General features: G+C 41.6%; 1 protein-coding gene across 10 annotated transcripts in view; it reads right to left on the reverse strand.

The window, feature by feature from the left end:
- The window catches only part of WDTC1 (WD and tetratricopeptide repeats 1), a 65,794-nt gene that overhangs the window by 18,840 nt on the left and 21,791 nt on the right, over positions 1-25,163 (reverse strand). For 9 of the 10 annotated variants that reach the window (XR_010411041.1, XM_064589700.1, XM_064589697.1 and 6 more), the window contains 2 exons: positions 2,045-2,091; positions 1,531-1,642 (listed from right to left, as the gene is read on the reverse strand). Coding sequence is in view for 9 of the 10 variants with exons in the window: in XM_064589697.1 (XP_064445767.1) it covers positions 1,531-1,642; positions 2,045-2,091 (159 nt within the window). In the remaining variant the exon portion in view is untranslated. Of the gene's footprint in view, positions 1-1,530; positions 1,643-2,044; positions 2,092-5,897; positions 5,923-25,163 lie in introns of those variants that run through there. The other variant, XM_064589699.1, reaches the window with a different exon arrangement.

Consider the following 25,163-nt stretch of genomic DNA (forward strand, 5'->3'; position numbering starts at 1 on the left):
TTTTTAGGGGCAACTAGTAGTCTTTAATCCTGTCTGGAGACAGCATGTACTTCATGCACAACAGAAATGAGTAGGTGAGCTCTTGAGGACTAGTGCCTCACTCATCATACACTGTAGTTGCCACCAGGGGGAGCTTGTGGGTTAAGTAAAAATACGTGTAGTGTAGCGTTACTACCTGAAGAGAGAATCCTTTTCTACACTTTCACAGGAGGCTGAGGGTCTGTGAATGAAAGTGTGTTGCCCCAAATTTTACTATTAGTGAGTATCAAGACCATTGTCAAATTCCAGTTTCTGAATTCAACATTTTGTGCTCTATGATGCTCAACTGATGGCACAGGGCCCTTTCCCAGATGCCACCCCATGGATTCAAATTGAACCTGACACTTTTCAGGGGACAGAAAACAGTCTGTTTGCCATGCAGGAGGTGAATCAGCATTGTTCTGTCTCTAAAATTGCAGAAAATCATCTAGGATTGGTCCCTGGAACAGGAGGTGAAAACCAGAGCTCGGGAAGGAGGCAGGGTTTAGGGAAATAAATAGGTTCTCAGCTCTCAAATCTACCTTCTTCTTCATGTGTCTTGTGATTCTTCTTGATATTAATTAGGAAAATATTTCTTAGCTTAGTGAGGCTTTCCAAAGGACAGCCTCTCTCACATACATCCATTATAGAATTTCAGGGCTGGAAAGGTCCTTAAAAGTCATTTCCTCCAACTGTAAACCTGACAGATAAAGTTCCCGGTGTGGAGAGTACCTCAGTTCTTGGACATTTACTACATTCTCCAAGGGCCCATTCTATCTTTTCCAAATTGCTCTAAGCATTTGACCCTTTGCTCCTTCATCAGGCCCACATTTGCTTCTGTGGACTTCAAGAGCCACTAACCGCACGTCTGTTCTCTGGGACCAAAAGGCAGAAGTTTCGTGTCATGTCCACTTACAGGGCTTCAGAGGTCTGAAGACACTTGTAAGTCTGTTCCCACTTCTCCTCGGCTCACTTCCACCAACAAATCAGTAGCTTGAATGAAGAACAGCTAAACGCACTTGTGCCAGGTGCTTTTTTACAATCATCTCATTGACTATAGTATTAAGCCTATGATGTGCTGCTTCCCTTTTAAAATTAAAGGGTTACTGACTCATTTACTCATGAATCCGGGGGGTTTTCCTAAGCTACTTCATATTTACAGATGAATAAAGGGGCTCAAAGAGGTCAGGTGACTTGCCTAGGTCACAGAGCTTCTAAGAGGCAGATAAGGGGGTCAAACACAGGTCTTCCTGCTATTTAAGTTCATGCTTGGAACCATACCACCCACCATCACCACTCAAATAAATATAAATTCACCTAGAGCTGGCCTTGCGGCCCTAAGTGAGGAAGTAGAACATGGAAAAGAGATGGGGTTTCAGGAATCACAGTCAGATGCTCAGATCACCAAGGTGTCTGTGACCCCAGGGGGTATGTGGGACACAAATGGGCAAACACAACCATGTGCACAGCCCAGTCATGCCTTTTACTTGTTCTGGGCCTTATCCTGCTCACCTTGACAGAGAAGATATTTGCCGTGTGTCCTGTGTGCATGGAGAGCAGCTTCTTGTGGTGCAGAGGGTCCCACACAATTGTGTGCTGGTCATCGGAACCAGAGGCCAGCAAACTGCAAGCAGAATGAAGGGTTCTGACCTCTCCTCGAGTTCCCAGGCCACGCTCCCCTCCCCCACGTCCCCTGTTCATAGGGAATGAAGCCACACAGAGTGTGACAAACAGGAGATATCACAGAATTCAACGTTATCTTATAAACCTTAGTTGAATCTCTTCTATTTTATCCTAAGGATTTCTCATTATTCCTTAAATGCATTAGATTATCAAAAAAACAGGGTTTGGGTGGTCACCCAAGTCACTGTTCAACTGTGTGTTGATAATGATGGACTAAACTTAAGTACACAGAAAAGAGCAGCAGTTTCTTTTCCTTAGATCTACTAAGAAGGAGGAAAGTCCCCTCTCCCAGCTCCCCACTCCCATCTCCAGCACCTTCTCAGGTGCTCTAGTTCATACTCACTCTCCTTTCTCGTTCCACTCCAGACAGTTGACACATCCTGAGTGACCCTGGGGGAGCAAATGGAAAGGGACAAGAGAGCCAGTTAGAGGTTCTCCTGTGGGGACTCAACACCAAGAAGTAGAACTAAACAGGTAAACTGGCCTTTCCATCATTAGTGTTTTCCTGGTGCATGTGAGTGACCAGAACTGAATTACACTGCCTAGTATCTTATAATATATAAAATATTTTCATAATCATGATCTCACTTAATACTCAACACCTTTAAAAGATTTTATTTATTTGAGAGAGAGAGACAGTGAGAGAGCACAAGCAGGGGGAGCGGCAGAGGGAGGGGGAAAAGCAGGCTCCTTGCTGAGCAGGGAGCCCGACGAGGGGCTTGATCCCAGGATCCTGAGATCACAACCTGAGCCAAAGGCAGACGCTTAGCTGACTAAGCCACCCAGGAACCCCCACCTGAGCCTTTTAAAGGGCAGGTTTCATTGATCCTATTTTGCAAAAAAGTAAACTGAAGTTCAGATCAAAGTAAGCAGAAGTGTGATCCAAACAAATTTCTGCTCCTACCACTAAAAGGGACGTGTCCCCTTCCTGGGACATCCCCTCAGCCACAGAAAATTTGCCCAGAGGAGTATCTGATTCAAAGACAGCCAATTAACTAGAAGGCTGATCTTTCATCCATTTGGCATATATTTAATTTGTCAAGCACCCACTGCATATCAGGTACTGTTTAGACACTGGGGATATAGCAGTATACAAAACAAAGTCCCTCATCTTCTGGAGCTTACTTCAAGTAGGTGGAGCCTGGTATAGTAAGGTTAACTGGGACAGAGTCTTGAGCTTGGGGGTCTGAATTGAGAAACATGGAGAGAGTGAGGCAGTTACCAACAGACGCTGAAGGTGAAAGCATGCAGAGAGAGAAATCATGGTAAAGCCAGAGCCATGAGGAAACAGAACCCATGAAAAGCAGAAGGTATAAAGTGGCAGAAGTGAGTCCTACATTGGAGAAGGAAGGAACAAGTCACTAGGCATTCCTATATACTGTTTTCTGTTCTCCCACCCTCCTTCATTCCTAATGGTACCTAGATTTTCATTTACTTATCTCCCTGTTCCAAATTAGACCATGTGTTTCAGCAAGTATAAATCCACTGTCCTTGCCAAACTGATAGGTTTAGGAACTTAGGCCTTCCTTAACCAAATTGGACATGGCATTCACTTGGGCACAGGGACTGGCTCAAAAGTAAGCCTGTGACCCCAATCAGATGCCAAGGGTACAGCTGCTAGGAGGCTTCTGGAAAAGGAATTTCCTCATTCTCAGGAGACAGTCTATGAGAGAGATGCCTTTCTTCTTTTGGATGCTGGGTGTATGGATGTGACATCTGGAATTGCCACACAAGGGAAGCCAGCCTGAGAGTGAAGTCAACACATAGAGGGCAGCCCAGCCAAAGGGAAATACAAAAATGGAGCAGGAGTGTGGATGGAACTGGAGGGTATTATGCTGAGAGAAATAAGTCAATCAGAGAAAGACATGTATCATATGACCTCACTGATATGAGGAATTCTTAATCTCAGGAAACAAACTGAGGGTTGCTGGAGTGGTGGGGAGTGGGAGGGATGGGGTGGCTGGGTGATAGACATTGGGGAGACTATGTGCTACGGTGAGCGCTGTGAATTGTGTAAGACTGTTGAATCACAGACCTGTACCTCTGAAACAAATAATACATTATATGTTAAAAAAAAAAAAATGGAGCAAAAGTGACCAGAGTAACCAATACTGATGCCTACTCTACTTCTGGACTTCCAGTTAAGTGAGACAGTCAGTTCATTATTGTTTAAGGTCATCTGACTTGGACTGTTACTTGTGGCCCAAAGCATGCTAACTTGATAGCTCAAACTCAGGTCCCAGTTTATGGGTACTTCCTTCAAGATGCCTTTCCTGTCCTGTAAATTTGGGAAGGAGGCATACCCTTCCTTGTGGGCTCCTCCTGTCACACTGGATTATGGCTCTATGTTGATATGATTGTCTGCTTCACTAGACGTAGCCCTGAGAAAGCAGGCTTTGTGTCTTATATTCATTGTATCCCCAAGGCCAGATACAGAACCTGGCACGTATCTGTTGCCTGAATGAACAAATGAATCCAGTGGGACCAACAGGAAGGATCGAGAGATATGAACAATTATCTGGTTAGGTTATTTTATTTTATCTTTTTTAAAGATTTTTTTTTTTTTTTAAGATTCTATTTATTTATTAGAAACAAAGAGAGAGCACAAGTAGGCAGAGCGGCAGGCAGAGGGAGAGGGAGAAGCAGGCTTCCCACTGAGCAGGGAGCCCGATGTGGGGCTCGATCCCAGGACCCTGGGATCATGACCTGAGCCAAAGGCAGATGCTTTAACGACTGAGCCACCCCAGGTGCCCCAGGTTATTTTATTTTTTAAGATTTTATTTATTTGAGGGAGGGAGAAAGAGTGCGAGCGCGCACACAAGTAGGGGGAAGAGCAGAGGCTGAGGTTGAGAGAGAAGCAGACTCCCTGCTGAGCAGGGAGTCCAATGTGGGGCTCGATCCCAGGACCCTGAGATCATGACCTGAGTCAAAGGCAGAGGCTTAACCGTCTGAGCCACCCAGGCGCGCCCCCAACTATCTGGTTAGAAACGCTTTTCTTCTGCCTTCTCCTTCCCTCTTACCCTTTGTCCTATAAAGATTCTCATCTGGATTGAACCACATCTCTTTCTGGGTTCTGCACTTACATGCATTCACTCTGTTCAGACTTGTCAGATCACTTGCTGACCTGAGCCTCTCTCACATTCCCATGGCACTTGGCTGAAACCCCCACACATGGCTCTGGTCACTCTTTTTGGGTCAGAATAATTTCTGTCCTCAGCGGTTTCATTTTCCCACCAGGATGTAAATTACTGTGCCTGGGATCACATCTATAGCTTGCAATCTCCCAGAGTACCAAAGGCCTTAAGTGATCACCACTTACTGAGGGCTTACAAAGAGCAAGGCACAGTACTAAGTACTTGTGGTAGGCAGAAAAATGGCCCCCAGCGTCTGTGTCCTGATGCTCTGGAACCTATGAATATGTAATATTTGGTGGCAAGGGGACTTTGCAGATGTGATTAAAGTTAAGGTCTCTGAAATGGGGATTGTGTTCTAGATTATCCAGGGGGTCCCAATACGATCACATGAGTCCTCAAAATCAGAGAACCTTTCCTGGCTGCAGAACTAGAGAGATGTAGGTGGGAAAGGGATTTGTCTTGTTCTTGCTGGCTTTGAAGATGGAGAAGGGGCTTATGGGTCAAGAAATGCAGCAGCCTCTAGGAGTTGGGAACTGCAAAGGAATGGATTCTACCCTACAGCCTCCAGGAGGAACACAGCCCTGTCAAGACCTTGCTTTTAGCCTGGTGAGACCTGGGTCAGACTTCTGATCTACAGAATTGTGAGATAATAAATTTGTGTTGTTTTGAGCCACTAAGTTTGTGGTAACTTCTTATGGCGGCAATAGGACACTAATTCAGGACTCCACATGCATTATCCTATTTAAGAAACAAGTGTCATTACTCATTTCACAGATAAGAAAAGCAATGCTCAGAGAGGTTAGGTAACCTGCTGTGATATTGTAATTTATAATAATTTATAATAAGAAATAGGGGACACCTGGGTGGCTCAGTTGGTTGGATGTCTGCCTTCAGCTCAGGTCGTGATCCCAGGGTCCTGGGATCGAGCCCCAAGTCAGGCTCCCTGCTCAGCGGGAAGCCTGCTTCTCCCTCTCCCTCTGCCCCTCCCCCTGCTTGTGCTCTCTCTCTCTCTGACAAATAAATGAATTAAATCTTTAAAAAAAAAAAAAAAGAAATACTTACTAGGTCTTCTTCCCCATTTCTGAGCCCCTAAAGCCCTTGGGATTTCCTAGTGATAACAGAGAAAAAGATGTCTTGACGTTTGTAACGAATCCCTTTCAACCACACCTGAGTTTATGTAAACTGATTTTTGGAAAGCACCTAAGGATGGGGGCTGGTTGCCAGAGGAACCAACCATATGATTGGAGGGTTAGAACTTTCAGCCCCAGGGGTGACTGGGTGGCTCAGTTAGTTTGATGTCTGCCTTCGGCTCAGGTAATGATCCCAGGGTCCTGGGATTGAGCCCCTCATCAGGCTTGCTTCTCCCTCTCCACCTTGCTCATGCTCTGTCACTATCTGTCTCTCTCAAATGAATAAATAAAATCTTAAAGAAAAAAATAACTTTTTTTTTTTTTAAGATTTTATTCATTTATTTGACAGAGAGAGACACAGCGAGAGAGGGAACACAAGCACGGGGAGTAGGAGAGGGAGAAGCAGGCTTCCTTGATGAGCAGAGAGCCCGATGTGGGGCTCAATCCCAGGACCCTGGGTTCATGACCGGATCTGAAGGCAGATGCTTAAACGACTGAGCCACCCAGGCGCCCCCCCAAAAAAGAACTTTCGGTCCTACTCCCCAGAGGTCAGAGAGGAGCTGGAGGTTGAACAGATCACCAATGGCCAATATTTTAATCAGTCATGCCTATGTAATGAAGCCTCCACAGAAACCCAAAAGAACAGGGTTCAGAGAGCCTATGCATCAGTAAACATGTGGAGAGTGGCACATTCCAAGAGGCTGTGGAAGCTTTGCACCCCTTCCTACATACCTTATCCTAGGCATCTCTTCTATCTGGCTGTTCCTGAATTATACCCTTTTAGAATAAATGGGTAATCTGGTAAGTAAAATGTTGCTGAGTAATGTAACCACTCTAGCAAATTAATCATATCCCAGGAAGAGGTTGTTGGAACCTCCAATCTATGGACGGTTGGTCAGAACTACAGGTGATATAACCTGGGCTTGTGACTGGCATCTGCAGGGGGTGGTGCAAGGGGTGGCCGGGCCATCTTATAAGACTAAGCCCTTAACCTGTGCAATGTGATGCTATCTATCGCCAGATCGATAATGTCAGAATTGAGTTAAATTGTAGGGCACCCGTTTGGTGTTGAAGAATTGCTTGATCGTGTGTAAAAAGAAACAAACCCCCCCACACACTGGACCTGCCTAATGTGGCACCACTAACAGTGAGGACAGGAAGCAGGATTTTAACTTGAGAGCCTGAGCTCTTAAGTACTGTCTGAGAAATGGATGAATGCCTCTAGAATTATTGTATTTGTCCTCAAATCAGTAACCCATCTAAAGTACAGAAGACAGGCCAGAGTAGACAAGTATGATACTTATGATTAATTTTCACATGGTAAGACCTAGCTTAGAGGTGGGTAAGTTGAAGGGAGTATCGAGATAAAGCTCAAATCAGATTCTACAAAAATACAAAGTAACTATTGACAAAAAGTATTAATAAAAGTCTCTAAGTTAGAACACCTGTTTGGGAAGCTACTTTATAAGGAACAGAGTGTTTAAGAGGAGTTATTTTGGCCTTGATAACTAAGGCTGGCTTAGATATATGGTCACAATCTGTAATTACACTGTGGAATACAATGGAAGAAAATATGCCTATGACATACCAGAATTAAAATGTGAGTAAACAATAAAGGGATAAAACCTCAAACTTTTTTTTTTTTTTTTTTAAGATTTTATTTATCTATTTGAGAGAGAGAATGAGACAGAGAGAGAGCATGAGAGGGGGAAGGATCAGCGGGAGAAGCAGACTCCCTGCCAAGCAGGGAGTCCGATGCGGGACTCGATCCCGGGACTCCAGGATCACGACCCGAGCCGAAGGCAGTCGCTTAACCAACTGAGCCACCCAGGCGCCCCTAAAACCTCAAACTTTTAAGGAAGTGAGAAGAGGGACTGCTTAGAGACAGCTCCTAGAGAGGAACAGACCTTTGTATGCCTCCCTGGACCCTTGGAAATACTGCTATTTAGGGTGAGCTTTGCGCATCAGGGACCTAGAGGAAACAGAAAGTGCACAGAGAACCTGCAAGAAAAGTCTTAAATCTCACTTACACTCCAAGTTACAACCTCTTGGTTCCTGTTTAACTTTGTTAAATATTGATTATAATTACTATTTGTTGTAAGTCCCTATAATCTGCTGGGTGGTGTGGTATATGGGAGGAGGAGGAGGCAGGAAGAAGTATTTTATCCTAACAGTGCTCAGAATTTTAGGTGCATAATGATGATAAAAAGCAAATGGATTTACAATGGGTTTTATTACTGCTTTTAAATTCTTTATAGACTACGTACCCCTTATAGCCTGCACTACAGCCCCACCTTCATATGACACTAGTAGGTAGAATGCTAGATATTAATATATATGATCTCATTATCACTCCCTTTCCACAGGTAAGACCAAGTCTCTGAGATACAAAATTACTTACCCAGGGTCACACAAATTATAAACATCAGAGTCCAGCTGGGAACCCAGGTCAATATAACCCCAAAATATTTCTCTGGCTATGCTGCATACCTCAGATGTCATGCTTATTACTGCCCATTTAAAAAAAGATCTCATTGCTACCATCACCTTAAAGACCACTCGGTAGTTTCATGGAAAGTTAAGCTTATATCTACCCTATGACCCAGAAATTCCATTCCTAGGTAATTACTTGAAAGAAGTTAAAACATTTATCCACACAAAGACTGGCATAAGAATATCCATAGATGCTTTATTTTTAAAAGCTCCAGGAGCACCTGGTTGGCTCGATGGAGTGTGTGACTCTTAATCTCGGTTTGTGAGCTGGAGCCCCATGTTGGGTATAGAGAATACTTAAAAGTAAAATCTTAAAAAAATTAAAAATAAATAAATCAAAGCTCCAACTGGAATTAACTCAAATGGTCATCAACAGAAAAGGTATAAATAAAATGCAGTCTATCCACACAGTGAAATACTATTCAGCAATGAAAAGGAACGGGCTATAGATACATGCAACACGGATGAAACTCAAAAAATTATGCTAAGCAAGAGAAGCCGAACACATACAAAAATACACTATCTAATTCCATTTACATTAAGTAAAGAACAGGCAAAACTAATCTTTGGAGACAAAAGCCAGAAAGTGGTTGCTCTGAGGTAGGAGGGTTGACTGGAAAGGGTACCATGAGAACGTTCTATGGTGATGGAAGTACTTTCCAATTTGCTGCAGGTAGTAGTTATACAAGTGTCAAAACTCATCTAACTCAATACTTGAGACCTATGACTTTATTTTTTTGTAAATCATACCTCAATAAAGAGAGAAAAAAGTAATAATAATAATAGCAATAGTAATAGCTGATATATACTGAGCACTATCTCACCATGTACCAGGGACACTACAGTGACCTCCATATATGCTTTTATTTTTATTTATTTTTTAAAGATTTTTATTATTTAAGGGGAGAGGGAGAAGAAGGCTCCCTGCTGAGCAGAGAGCCCAATGCGGGGCTCAATTCCAGGACCCTGGGATCATGACCGGAGCCCAAGGCAGAAGCTTAACTGAGACACACAGATGCCCCATATATATGCTTTTAGTTAATCTTTACAATGGTCTTATGATGGAAACATCATTACTATTTGGATTTTTCAGATGAGGAAATTGTGTTGGTAGTGCAGCCCCACATTGTGTAAATAGTATAGCCAGATTATGAACCCACGTCTGACAGATTCCAGAGCTTGGCTGTTAACCATGATGTCAGACTGCCTTTTTAAATTCTGAGCTGTATCGCCTAAAACTTAAATGCTATGTGCCTGCCAGTATTATAGCCTTTGCCTATGTTATTATAATCTCCTCATAAACTTCAAATGGCTATGGAATATTCCTCCAAAGGTTAAACCATACCCACCTCTACCTTAGTGTTGTACATATAAGTTAGTTGCAAATTTGGTGAGTTGATGCATTTTTTAAAAAGATTTTATTTATTTGACAGAGAGAGAGACAGCACAAGCAGGGGGGAGCGGCAGGCAGAGGGAGAAGCAGGCTCCCCGCTGAGCAAGGAGCCTGACACAGAACTCAATCCCAGGGTCATGGGATCATGACCTGAGCTGAAGGCAGACACCTAACCGACTGAGCCACCCAGGCGTCCTGAGTTGATGTATTTTAAAATTCTAGTGGGAAAAGAACATTTACAGGTGGCTGGTCAGCCGAGACTAGACCTAATGTTAATTTTTTTGTTGTTTTGTTTTTTGGCATTTGACTGGAAATATATAAAATCTGTGTTTTTTTTTTTAAGATTTATTTATTTACTGAGAAAGAGAGAGAAGAGTGTGTGGAGGGGGAAGGGGCAGAGGGAGAGAGAGTAAATCTCAAGCGGACTCCCTGCTGAGTGCACAGTCAGGCGTGGGGCTCAATCTCATGACCCTGAGATCATGACCTGAGCTGAAACCAAGAGTCGGACACTCAACTGACTGAGCCACCCAGGGACCCTTATAAAATCTGGGTTGTAATGCTAAGTATGTCACCTGTGCTACTCAGGAGCCTGATGAGCAGTAATGGTGTGGAAAGTGTATTAAAACAGGAAACACTATGGGGCGCCTGGGTGGTTCAGTCGGTTAAGCGTCTGCGTTCGGCTCAGGTCACGATCCCAGCGTCCTGGGATCGAGCCCCGCATCGGGCTCCCTGCTCGGCGGGAAGCCTGCTTCTCCCTCTCCCCCTGTTTGTGTTCCCTCTCTCACTCTCTCTCTCTAATAAATAAATAAAATCTTTAAAAATAAAATAAAATGGGAAACATTATTAATAAATACAAGTTAGTAGGGGCGCCTGGGTGGCTCAGTCAATTAAGTGTCTTGACTCTTGATTTTGGCTCAGGTCATGATTTCAGGGTCATGATACTGAGTCCCGTGTCAGGCTCCACACTCAGCATGGAGTCTGCTTGTCCCTCTCCCTCTTCCCCCATTTGTGTGTGCATCCTCTCGCCTCTCTCTCTCTCTCAAATACTAAATAAAATCTTTGAAAATAAATAAAAAAGTACAAGTTAGTGGACAGCAATCTATCAAAATGTGGGATCCATAAGGGGAAAATAATAAAAGTCATTCTATCATTCATTTATAGAGGGAAAAAAATAGGAACCATTGTATAAGGGAATTAAAAAAGGGGGGGGGGAAGCAAAGAGTTAGGAAGTCTACAAATCAGTGTATATCCTGGTATAACCAAAGGGACTAGAGAGCCTTTTGTCCAAATTTATTTTATACAACAAGCGGAAGTTGGTTAGTGACAATCAGAATTGTAAAGTAAAAAGAGTTGTCGGGGTTCAACTCTGGCTTGGCCTCTTCCTAGGTGTATGAGTAGTCACATAAGATTCCCCAAACTGGGATGCCTGGGTGGCTCAGTCGGTTAAGTATCTGCCTTTGGCTCAGGTCATGATCCCAGGGTCCTGGGACCAAATCCCACATCAGGCTCCTTGCTCAGTGGGGAGCCTGTTTCTCCCTCTGCCTGCCACTCCCCCTGCTTCTGCTCGCTCTCCGACAAATAAATAAAATCTTAAAAAAAAAGACTCTCCAAACCTCATATTTTTCATTTAGAAATTGGGATGATGATCATGTAAACCTGACAAGATCACTGTGAAGATCAAATGATGTAATGTAATATATGCAAACACACTTTGGTAAACGCTGGCCCCCACCCCTGGACTAGTCCTCAGGTATACTCTCTCATATACCTGGGATACTTATGTGTGTATCTTCCAGATTCTGCTCTCAAAGACCCCTCCCACATGGCTAGGATACTCAGAAAGGGTACACATCTTGAACAACTGCATTCTTTCCTATTTACTTACTTTTCCAAAAGGGTTATTTTCTGCAGCTATTAAATTGCTACCCTAAACTATGACCAAATAGAAAATTCATTTATTCAATACCCATTATGTATAAAGTACTGGGAAAAAAGGGAATAAATAGTAGGATAAACAAAAACAGGTCCATGTCCACGGCAACATGAGACAAAGTTCTATCATAATGAAGGAGAGAAATACCAAAAAACCTAGAAAAAGGAACATCCACCTTTAGGAACAAGCTTAAAGGATCTTTGAAGACAGTGGCTTGCATATCCACATGCAAAAGAATGAAGTTGGACCCCTACATCACATTATATACAAAAATTAACTCAAAGTCGATCAAGGACCTACATATGAGATCTAAAAAGTATGAAACTCTTAGAAGGAAACATGGATATAAATCTTTGTGACCTTGGATTAGGCAATGGTATCCCCCCCTTTTTTTTTGGTGGTGGGGCTGTAATTGATGATTAATGGTTTTGTAAACATGACACCAAAAGCACAAGTCATAAAAGGAAAAAAATAATTTGGGCTTCATTAAAATTAAAAACTTTTGTGTCAAAGGCACTATCAAAAAAGTGAAAAGACAACCCACAAAATGGGAGAAAAACATTTTAAATCATATATGTGAGGATTTGGAGAAACTAGAACTCTCATACATTTCTCCTGGGAAAGTTAAATGGTGCTGCCACTTTGAAAAACAGTTTGGCAGTTCCTCAAAAAATTAAACATAAAAACAAACAAAAAACATATGATCCAGCAATTCCACTCTTAGGTATATACCTGAGGAAACTGAAAATATACGATCACACAAAAGCTTGTACACAAATGTTCATAGCAGCATTATTCATGATAGCTAAAAAAATGGAAACAACCAAAATGTCCACCAACAATGAATGGATAAACAAAACGTGGTATATCCATATAACGGAATGTTATTTGGCTATAAAAAGGAATGAAGTACTGATTCATGCTACAGAGTGGATGAATTTTGAAGACATCATGCTAAGTAAAAGAAGCCAGATACAAAATAGCCATGTATTGTATGATTCCATTTTTATGAGATGTCCAGAATAGGAAAATCCACAGAGACAAAAAGTAGTGGCTAGTGGCTACTAGGGATAGGTAGTAACTACTAATATGGGTAAAAGGTTTCCTTTGGGGGCAATAAAAATGTCTAGAATTAGATAGTGGTGGTAGTTGCACAACTTTGTGAAAATACTAAAAAGCACATTGAATTGTACACTTCTTTATTTATTATTAAGATTTTATTTCTTTATTTGACAGAGAGAGACAAAGTGAGAGGGAACACAAGCAGGGGGAGTGGGAGAGGGAGAAGCAGGCTTTCTGCTGAGCAGGAAGCCCGATGCGGGGCTTGATCCCAGGACCCTGGGATCATAACCTGAGCCAAAGGCAGATGCTTAACAGCTGAGCCACCCAGGCACCCCTGAACTGTACACTTCAATAAAACAAAAAATAAACTAAAACAAGCTAACAAACTGGTGGCAGGCTGGATTTGGCCCATAGGCCATAATTTGCTGTACCCTGATCTAAAGAATACTCCTTGACACTCTGGTTTCTCTTCAGATCGCATAAATCTTTCGCCTTTTACTAAGGAATACTCCTTGAAATCTCTCACAAAGTCAGGTCTCACTTCCATCTTTTTCTTTGTGGGTGACTATTTAATAAACTTGGTATATAATTTACTTCTCTATAAGGATATTACAAAAAAAAAACCCCACCTCTGATAAGTCTTTGTTAGAATAAGGTTATACTATAAAACTTCTCTGGTCTACTAACCATATTCAAAAAGAAGACCAATCTAGTTTGATATGACTTGTTTCTAATGAATTTATGCTCAAATTATGTAAGAAATAAAACAGGAACAAAAAAGCAATCAAGCCAGATTGTGAAGGTGAGATATGTAATGTTTGCAACTTATTTACGGAAAATATTAAGAAAACTAATAAGGCAAGAGAATGAATCCACCAAGCCAAGAACTATTTGTTAAACCAATGAACTATTTTTATTTTATTTATTTTAAAAAAGATTTTATTTGACGAGAGAGATAGCAATAGCAGGAACACAAGCAGGGGGAGTGGGAGAGGGATAAGTAGGCTTCCCGCCGAGCAGGGAGCCTGATGGCTCAATCCCAGGATCCCACGATCATGACCTGAGCCGAAGGCAGGTGCTTAACCAACTGAGCCACCCAGGCGCCCCACTAACTAATTAATTCATTAATTAAAGTAAGCTCTACACCCAGTGTGGGGCTTGACCTCACAACCCAGAGATTAAGAATCACATGCTCTACTGATTGAGCCAGCCGGGTGCCGCTAAACCCTTAAAGACACATGGTTGAGGTAGAAAGAATTATAAACTGTGGGGCCAGACAGGCCTGATACAATCTTATTAATCTTATTTTTACCACTTATGTGACCTTGGAAATCCTCAATTTTATTTTCCTTATTTGTAAAGTGAGATTCCTTTTCTCTCCCTCTCTCTTCCACGTGTGGAACATTGTGCCAAGAAATCCCACAAGTGAAAGAAATAGAATGGATCACAGTGTGGTCAAAATTTTTAAAGTGGACTTGGAAGATCCTGGTGATGGAACCAAAAATGAAAGTGCCACCCAAAAAAGTGAGGACTGTAGGCCACAAACTGGAATCCCAGGATATTTGGCTCCTGTCCAGTTATGACATTAAAACTCACTTGAGACAAGATGAGCTAGTACATGTAACTAAAGCGGGACGTGGAATGCTGAGCAAAGATGTCCAAGGAAAATATATACCAAAACATCTTAGAATTAATCCTAATTAATAGTAAATTTAAATCCTCTAATCTCATCTTCTTTTCTGGCTCTCTTACTCAATTGCTGCCAATATACCAGTTCTCGCTCTCTCTCTCTCGCTCTCTATTTTTTTTTTTTTTAAAGATTTTATCTATTTACTTGAGAGAGAGAGAGAGGGAAGGAGGGAGAAAGCACAAGCAGGGGGAGCAGCAGAGGGAGAGGGAGAAGCAGATTCCCCACTGAGCAGGGAGCTAGATGTGGGGCTTGATCCCAGGACCCTGAGATCATGACCCAAGCCACAGGCAGACCGACTGAGCCCCCCCCCCAGGCACCCCTAAAGTTTGTCTTTAAAATACATATGGTCAGGGGCGCCTGGGTGGCTTGGTTGTTAAGCGTCTGCCTTTGGCTCAGGTCATGATCCCGGGGTCCTGGGATCGAGCCCCCCATCGGGCTCCCTGCTCGGCGGGAAGCCTGCTTCTCCCTCTTCCACTCCCCCTGCTTGTGTTCCCTCTCTCGCTGTCTCTCTGTCTGTCAAATAAATAAATAAAATCTTAAAAAAACCCAAAAAACATATGGTCAAAGAATATATATAGTCAAAGTATTGTGTTCAAAAATTACTTGGGTTAGTTGGCATCCCCCTCCTCCCCATCGTTGCTGATTTTATTTTACTTTTTGAATGTGCAAAACCTCAACATGGTTCTAAAAGTAAAAACTCTACAAAAAGGTCTGGAAAAGGGTTACTCCCTTTTCTCTAACCTCTCCACCCTGTATCTTCCATCCGCTAGAGGGTCACCAATTTCATTACTTTCTGCTTATCCATTCTATGCTTGTGTTTGCAAAAATACGCAGGTACCTATATAAATTCTTATTCCCCCTCTTTTGTTACACCAAAATCAGCAAAAATTATATTAAAATAGCCCTTAAACATATGGAAAAGGTATTCAATTTTACTCATAAGAGAAATGTAACTTAAAACTATACTGAGATACCATTTTTTCATCTGTTAGAATGGTAAAAAAAATTCCAAAGCTTAACCACACAGTCTGTTGCTGAGTTGTGGAGATGGAGGCACTCTCATGCATTACTACTGGGAAGGCAAAATGGTACAACTCCCATGGAGGAAAATTTGGCAATGTCTAACAAAATCATAAATGCATTTACCCTTTGGCCAGCACTCCTACTTCTAGGTTTTTACCTTAAAGATACATCTCCAGCAATACTAAAATACATATACGTAAGGTTATTCATTATCGTATTGTTATAACTATTAGAAACAACCCTAAGAGTCCATACATGGGATATTTACTGAATAAATCTTGGCTCATCTACATAATACAGTACTATGTAGCTATGAAAAAGAACTCTATGAAATGATACAAGTGATTTCCAAGATATATTGGTAAGTGAAGAGAGAGTGTGTGTATATATATAATCTCAAGTCATGCCTCACTGATTCTTCATCCTAAAAAATCCTCAAAGTCCAGTCAACCTCTCTATTCTCTCTTTACATGCTGCCTCATGTCTTTATTTCCCTTCCTATTCCCCTAAGAATACATGATTCATTACTAAAATCATTCTCTTGCAACATTCATCTGACAAAACCCCAACCCTGAATGATATTCTAGCTCTCCTGTATCTTTAACTTTCCCTTTTCTCCATTGATTCCTTCCCCTTGGAATTAAACAAGCACAGGTTCCTCTAACCTAGAAAAGTACTTCCTTGATGCCAAATCCACATCTAGCTATGGCCTTCCATTTCTCTTCCCCTTCATAGCCAGACTGGGAGTAGCCTATACTCAATATTTTCACTTCCTTACTTCCCAGTAATTCCTCAACCCACTTCTATCATCTATACCACACACCATAAAAATGGCTCTTGCCAAGGTAACTACTGTAGCTTCCTTGCCCTAAATCAATGGACATTTCTTAATCCTTATCTTACTTGGCCCCTGGCAGTATTTGATAGTGCTGACTACTTCCTCCTCAATGAAACTTTATTCTTCTGGGTTCTGTGACATCACCATCTCTCTCTGTTTTCCTTACTACTCCTCTAGTTACTCTTCCTTGGTACCTTTTGCATATTCTTTGTTCATGTGGCCCTTATGTTGGTCTTCTTTATGTCTCTATCCTAGGCTTTCTTCCCACTCTGCACATTCCCCAAAGGCAATTACAACTCTTTCATTGTTCCAAACTCTATGCTGTTCCCTGCTTCCAAATCAACATCTCCAGTGTGTACCTTTATCTTAAGCTCAGACCCAAGTATTCCAACTACCTATCCAGAAAGCACTAGATAACGCATAACATACAACTCCAGATAACGCATAACATACAACTCCAGAACATCCATATTGAGCTTATCTTTCCCCTCAAACCTATTCCTTTTCCAGTGCTTCCCTTAGTGAATGATACTATCATTTACTCTGCCAGTCAAGTCAGAAACTTGACCTTCACCCTTGACTTCTCTTTGCCTAACTTTTCACATCAAGCCACCAAGAATTCTGTTTATTCTATCTCTTAAATGTCTTTCAAACTCACTGATTTCTCTCTATCCAAATTACCATTATCTAGGGTCAGGTAACCTACCGCTTCTTCCTGAATCACTGCCACAGCTCCTTAGCTGGTCTGGCTTTATTTATTTATTTATTATTAATTTTTAAAGATTGATTTACTTTAGAGAGAGAAATAGAGTGCGTGCATGAGCAGAGGGAGGGACAGAGGGAGAGGAAAAAGAGAATCCCAAGCCCACACTCTGATGGAGCCTGACATGAGGCTCGATCCCACAGCCTGTGAGATCAGGACCTGAGCAGAAACCAAGAGTCAGACGCTTAACTGACTGAGCCACCAGGCGCCCTAGTCTGGCTATATTTAAACCTATGCAATCTTCATTTTGAAGCCAAGATAAGTTTTTTTATAGCTTAATTCTGATCCTATTGCTCCTATTGTAGAAACCATTCAATGGCTCTCCACTGACCTTAGGATAAAGTCCATAGTCTTCAACACAGTTTACTATGTCTTTTATTAGGACAATTACACCCACACTCATCTCAACCAACCTCATCTGTCATCCTTCTCCCACTTGTATTTTGTGACCACCTGTTCTGAACTGAGTACCCTCTATTCTCTCTTGCATCACTCATATGCTATTCCGCCAACCTAGCACTTTTTCTCTCCCTATCAATTCCCAAATCTAGCTCCTCCCATCCATCTCTCAGGCATCAATGTAGACTACATTTCTTTTTAGGAAACTAAGCTGTGATCTCTCTAGCCCAGCAAGTTTCACTCATTTGTGAAATTTCTCAGAATAATGGGGGACACATGGAGGAGTAGAGATTGGGGTTGCGGAGAGAACAACATTTGTTGGGCACTGCTCAAAGAATGAAGGAGTGTAAAAGAAGTATAATTTAGTACAAACTCCATGAAAGATAATTTTGGTTTTTGTTTGTTTTTGTTTTTTAAGATTTTATTTATTTGACAAACGGAGTGAGAGAGCACAGCAGGGGGAACAGTAGAGGGAGAGGGAGAAGCAGGCTCCCTGCAGGGAGTCCACTGCAGGGCTTGATCCTAGGACCCTGAGAGCATGACCTGAGCCCAAGGCAGACACTTAACCACCTGAGCCACCCAGGTGCCCATGAAAGGTAATTTTGATAATAATTATCTAAAAATCACAGATGCGTGTACCCTCTGACCTACTAATTCCACTCACAGGTTTTTATCCTATAGACAGACACCAAAATGTGCCAATGATATTGCAAGGAATAATGTATGTACAAAAGACTGTAAGTAATCTACATGTCTGCCAACAGGGACAGTTTATTTATTTATTTTTAAAGATTTTATTTATTTATTTGAGAGGGAGAGAATGAAAGAGAGATAGCACGAGAGGGGGGAGGGTCAGAGGGAGAAGCAGACTCCCCGCTGAGCAGGGAGCCCAACCCGGGACTCGATCCTGGGACTCCAGGATCATGACCTGAGCCGAAGGCAGTCGCTTAACCAACTGAGCCACCCAGGCGCCCCAACAGGGACAGTTTAAATAAATTACTCTGAGGGGTGCCTGGGTGGCTCAGTTGTTGAGCATCTGACTTCAGCTCAGGTCATGATCCCGGGGTCCTGGGATCGAGCCCCACATCGGGCTCTCTGCTCGGTGGGAAGCCTGCTTCTCCCTCTCCCACTCCCCCTGCTTGTGTTCCTGCTCTCGCTATCTCTCTCTCTGTCAAATAAATAAAATCTTTTGGGGCGCCTGGGTGGTTCAGTCATTAAGCATCTGCCTTCGGCTCGGGTCATGATCCCAGGGTTCTGGGATCGAGCCCCTTGTTGGGTTCCCTGCTCACCAGGAAGCCTGCTTCTCCCTCTCCCATTTTCTCTGCTTGTGTTCCTTCTCTGGCTGTGTCTCTCTCTGTCAAATAAAGTATTTTTAAAAAATAAATAAATGGTTAAGCGACTGCCTTTAGCTCAGGTCATGATCCTGGAGACCTGAGATCGAGTCCCGCATCGGGCTCCCTGCTCGGCAGGGAGTCTGCTTCTCCTTCTGACCCTCCCCCCTCTCATGCTCTCTCTCTCATTATCTCTCTCAAATAAATAAATAAATAAATAAAAATTAAAAATAAATAAATAAATAAAATCTTTTAAAAAAATTACTCTGAAGCCATGAAAGAATCTTTCTTTATGTGCTGTTTTACTAAATCATAAAATATTTTTAAATTCAAAGACTTAAGGTACAAAGCAGTAAGTATGTTAAGCTAACATTGTGGAAAAGGGTGAGATTTTATGCATAAAATTTCTCTGGAATGATACTAAAACTGACTAGTTGATTCCAGGGAAGTAAATTAGGTGGCTGAGAAAGAATGGGAAGGAGATGATCTTTTAAACTTTTAAAATTAGAACTATATGGGATGCCTGGGTGGCTCAGTCATTAAGTGTCTGCCCTCAGCTCAGGTCATGATCCCAGGGTCCTGGGATTGAGCCCTGTGTTGGGCTCCCTGCTCCGCAGGAAGCCTGCTTCTCCCTCTCCCACTCCCCCTGCTGTGTTCCCTCTCTGTCTCTCTGTCAAAAAAGGAATAAAATCTTAAAAAACAAATTGGAACTATATGAATGTTTAATCAAAAATAAGTAGGGGCGCCTGGGTGGCTCAGTCATTAAGCATCTGCCTTCAGCTCAGGTCATGATCCCAGGGTCCTGGGATCGAGCCCCGCGTCGGGCTCCCTGCTCGGCAGGAAGCCTGCTTCTCCCTCTCCGCCTCCCCCTGCTTGTGTTCCCTCTCTCGCTGTGTCTCTATCAAATAAATAAATCTTTTTTTTTTTTTAAGATTTATTTATTTATTTGACAGAGAGAGAAACAGCATGAGAGGGGATAGGGCCAGAGGGAGAAGCAGGCTCCCCGCTGAGCCGGGAGCCTGATGTGGGACTCGATCCCAGGACTCCGGGATCATGACCTGGGCCAAAGGCAGTCGCTTAACCAACTGAGCCACCCAGGCGCCCAAATAAATAAATCTTTAAAAAAAAAAAAAATAAGTAAATAAAAAAGGAAAGGACCTAATAGTCAGATGCTAGGTGAAGAAAATGTTTAAGAAGCATCATTCATGTCATCCATCCAAACCTCCAGGTCAAAGAAGAGATGCTAGTGCTAAGTACTGTGCTAAGTACTTTGATTTTTGATTAGAGTACAATGAGCAGTTTTAGATCATGATTTAGTTTAAAAATTTTTAAGTGCCAAGATTTAAGAGTGTTAAGGACAATTTCCTAATATAAAAGAGAGATGAATACAACAGATTGATGTACTTCTTGATTCAGATCTTCCTTAGGAAGAAAGCACTAGGAACAAAATTAATTCAGGTAAAGGTGGATGGAAACTATTCTTAGAAAACATTCAGGAAAGAAATATGAAAAATAAAGAAAATTAGCTTTGCAAAGTAGACTTTTCAGAAGCTTACAGAACTGGCAGGATGAACACAATGGAAAGAATATCCAAGAAATAAAGTTATCAAAGTTAACTTGGATGCTTTTTAAATAGGCATCTCTGCGGGTATAAATTCTACATATACAGGAAAGGTAACAAAATACCAGACTGGCTAAACTCAAAATGCAAACTAGAAAGTCAAAAAGTAAAAATAGGGGGCGCCCGGGTGGCTCAGTTGGTTAAGCGACTGCCTTCGGCTCAGGTCATGATCCTGGAGTCCCGGGATCGAGTCCCACATCGGGCTTCCTGCTCAGCAAGGAGTCTGCTTCTCCCTCTGACCCTCCTCTCTCTCATGCTCTCTCTCTCTCATTCTCTCTCTCTCAAATAAATAAAATCTTTAAAAAAAAAAAAGTAAAAATAGGGCAGGATTATTAAGCTGGAAGGTAGAGAAGTGATATGGGGATAAGATTAAAAAAGCGAACTCTAATACAGAAAATCAAAAAAGCCAATCAAATCAACAGGTTTCTAGTGAACATCTACTAAATGTTCAGCACTGTGTCCTAGGAGTTCTCTTTAAAGTATCCTTTTGAATTTTTCAAAAGCATACACAGTAGTAAATTAGGAAATCCAGGAAAAAAATCTTCCCCAGATAATAAAGAATATTATAATCAATAACCACAAAAAGGTAGGAGCTTTTACTGTTGATTTTACCACTTTGATCCCACCTCCAGCTCCAAATAATCACCTCTTCCTAATGCTAGACATGAACTGCTGTTAACTAATAGAGTTCATATGTGACAATGGGTAGGAAATAAAACAAGGAAAGGAAATGACAGTAAAGTGTTTTAAAAAGTTAGATGCCGGGGCGCCTGGGTGGCTCAGATGGTTAAGCGTCTGCCGTCGGCTCAGGTCATGATCCCAGGGTCCTGGGATCGAGTCCCGCATCGGGCTCCCTGCTCCGCGGGAGGCCTGCTTCTCCCTCTGCCTCTGCCTCTCTCTCTCTCTCTGACTCTCATGAATAAATAAATAAAACATTAAAAAAAATAAAAATAAAAATAAATAAATAAATAAAAAGTTAGATGCCATCAAATCGGCATCTTAGGAAACTTTTAAGAGCTTTCTACAAATAACAACAATAATACCAGCTAATATTTGAGTGCTATATAACATGACTTTTACCATATGCTAGGCACTGTGCTAAGTATTTTTACATAATTTTACATAAATTAACTTGTTTATCCCTCCTCACAAACCTAACAAACAGGATATGGATGTTATTTTACTGATGAAGAAATGGGTGAAGTTAGACTTACCTAACCAAGGTCATATGACTCATAATGGTATCTTAATTACTATTTGTTGGGGGGGGGGGAGAGTCACAAAAAGATATCCCCTCCAACCTCAAAGTAGGAAAGAGGGAAATAAGATAGCTTTTTGGGAGTTAAGACTCTAAAACTCAGTACCATTTGAACTTTCCCTCCTCCTTGGCTTCCCTGATACCATGTTCTCTCATCTCTGTGCCTATTCTTTCTGGTTCCTGTGGATAGAGGAAGGGCAGTAACAGGCAATCTCTAAATGTTGAACAAACTTGGTTCCTGGTCCTAAGCTTGCTTCTCTCACTTCCTACTTTGTCCCCAAGTGACATTATCCACTCATCCTGTTTCATGGCTCCTATAGACTAGTGATTCTCAAACTTCTTAGTCTCAAGACCCCTTTCACTATTAAAAATTACTGAGGATGCCAGGGGCGCCTGCCTGGGTGGCTCAGTCGGTTAAGTGTCTGCCTTGGACTCAGATCATGATCTCAGGGTCCTGGGATCAAGCCCTGCATTGGGCTCCCCGCTCAGCAGGGAGCCTGCTTCTCCCTCTCCTCCCCGCTCATGCTCTCTCTCTCTCTCAAAAAAAAAAAAAAAACTTGAAAAAAATTACTGAGGATTCCAAAGAGCTTTTGTATATAGGGGTTATATTTATTGATATTTACCCCATATTAGAAATTAAAATGGAAATATTTCATATTATTTTCATTTAAAAATAACAAAAATGATGTTAACATGTTTTAAAAGAAAAGTAAATATATTTTCTAAAACAAAAGAATTTAATAACAAGAGTGGCATTGCTTTACATAATGTCTAGCTTCATGGAAGGTAAGTGGGTTCTCATACCTACTTTTGCATTGTCTGTTGCCATATGTTATTTTGGTTGAAGTATATAAGGAAAATACAGCCTCACAAAGATAATTAGTTGCAATAGGGAGGAGTATTTTGATAGCCTTTTCAGATAATATAGATCGCCTTCTTTGATACTGCACCAAAACTCCACAAGTAATGGTTTCTTAAGTTACAATGTAGCATCTGAAACCACATAAAGGAACTATCGGTACCTTGCTATGTTAAAGCACGTTGGTCTAGTTTGTGTTATGCATAGGTCTTTTACACATGTATGAGTCTGTTACATCATACACTGGTCATTTTGAAAACAGTGACTCACTGAATTTAAAGATCTTCAATGTTAATATTCATTATACAACACTGTTGACATTTGTTTTTATCACCACAGATCTCGTCAAAAAAACCTTTTAAATATTGAGAAGTTATCAAGCTCATTATGGCAGATACAAGTTTTCCTATATTCTCTCTTTTTTTGCCTAGAAGTTCAAGTTTTATCCTTGGCAACAAATACTGTCAGTTGTTTTTCTTGAAGTGACAGCTCAGTTCATTCATTTTTAAGAAAATGTCTGCCCAGTACTCATATCTGAATAACCATTGTTTTTGTCTCGTTCTTTCAGATGGTACTTCTTTCAGATGAAAAGACTGGCTAGTGGGGCCTGCAACTCAAACAACTGCACAAGTGCTTTTTCCTCAGAACAACCATCATAGTGCAGTTCGCAGCAGCAGGACTTTATGTGTACTTCCCATCCCATAATACAGAATACTAAAGAGATATATACGTTAAGGGTTGAAATTTAATAAAACTAGTAATTTTTATTGCTTCACATCAACGACATGTTAAGTAAAACCTGCTTTTTTCTGGTTACTGCAAATGCATGGTGTTAATAAGTCGATGACGGTTTGATGCTATTTGCCTTAATCCATGCTAAGGTGACAATAGTTTTACTCACTTTTTTTTTTTTTTTTGCAAATTTTATTTATTTTTTAAGATTGTATTTATTTATTTGAGAGAGAGAGAGAGAGAACACCAGCAGGAGAGGGGTAGAGGGAGAAGCAGACTCCCCGCTGAGCAGGGAGCCCAATGCAGGATTCAATCCCAGGACCCCGAGATCATGACCTGAGCCAAAGGCAGACGCTTAACCGACTGAGCCTCCCAGGCACCCCATTTTTTGCAAATTTTAAGTGAATTAATTTTTGTTTTGCAAACAATGTCTTGATACTACAGTGAAAGTAGTTTTGACTTCATGGATTCCCTTGAAAAAGTTGTGGGGATTCCCAGGGGTCTGCAGACAACACTTTGAAAACTGCTCCTATAGACTCTCTCTCTGTCAATGACGCTTCAGTTTTTATTCCAGTCTATGCCTTGCTCCTTATCCCAGACCCACTGGACCCTGGAACAATTAAAGAAATGTCTTGGGTTTTATCAAAGGCCTGAACTGCTTGAACTCTGAAACCCATCCCCTCCAGCCTTCCCCAGGACTCTGCTCCTTCAATTATTCTGTCCTCCTATATCAGCAAACCTTCCCCTGCCATCAACATACAGTCACATGCTAGTATTTCTTCCCACTCTTATAAATATCTCCTTTGATCCCATAGACCCAGCCACTTCTCCAGTTCTCCATTTCCTTTTGTAAATAAAGTTGTTTCAAGAGTTGTCTACACAACTCAGTAAAGCTGAAAACAAAAACAAAACAAAATGACTTTGAAGGAAAGAAGTGAGGGAATAAAAAAGATGCCATTCTTCCTCCAATTTTCTGAAATGACCCCCCATTGGTTAAAGCCAACTCAAAGACAGGAGAACAAGACAGTTGAAGGAAGGTGAATGTAGACGGAGAGGGGCAAGAGAAGATATCTTTCATAGTTTACCCTTTTTACTGATTACATCCTAGCTCCTCTCATCTGGGGGAAAAGTTTGTAATATATAAATAAATAAATAAATTTCCATCACCCTCTTTAAAAAAGAGAAAAAAAGGGGCACCTGGGTGGCTCAGTCATTAAGTGTCTGCCTTCAGCTCAGGTCATGATCCCAGGGTCCTGGGATCGAGCCCCATGTTGGGCTCTCTGCTCAGCGGGAAGCCTGCTTCTCCCTCTCCCACTCCCCCTGCTTGTGTTCCCTCTCTTGCTGTCTCTCTCTGTCAAAATAAATAAATAAAATCTTAAAAAAAAAAAAAGGATTTAAAAAAAAAGAGAGAGAGAAAAAGAAAGCTGTCTACAATATGGTTGTCACTTCTTTACCTCCAATTCACTCTCACAACCACTCCAATCTAGCCTCTATTCCCACCACTCCAGTAAAGACCACAGTTGTTGTTCTGTCCTCATCTTACTCAACCTTTCAAAAGCACTGAGTAGAAGTGACCACTCCTTCTTTCTTAAAATATTCTCCTTACGTGGCCTTTACACTCTCCTGGTTTTGTTTCCTTTCTACTTCACTGAGCACTATTTCTTGGGTAACTTTTTAATCTCCTTAGCTTGTAATCAACTTCTAAAAGCTGGAGTGTCTCCACAGCTAGATCTTGGGCCCTAGTCTCTACACACAAAATGCTAATAGCATTGCTATTAGGGAGATGGGACTAAGAAGTAACTT

The sequence above is a fragment of the Mirounga angustirostris genome, unplaced genomic scaffold (assembly GCF_029215605.1).
Source record: "Mirounga angustirostris isolate CCGP_5_RB_7025 unplaced genomic scaffold, mMirAng1.0.hap1 SCAF_4, whole genome shotgun sequence".
NCBI lineage: Eukaryota > Metazoa > Chordata > Mammalia > Carnivora > Phocidae > Mirounga > Mirounga angustirostris.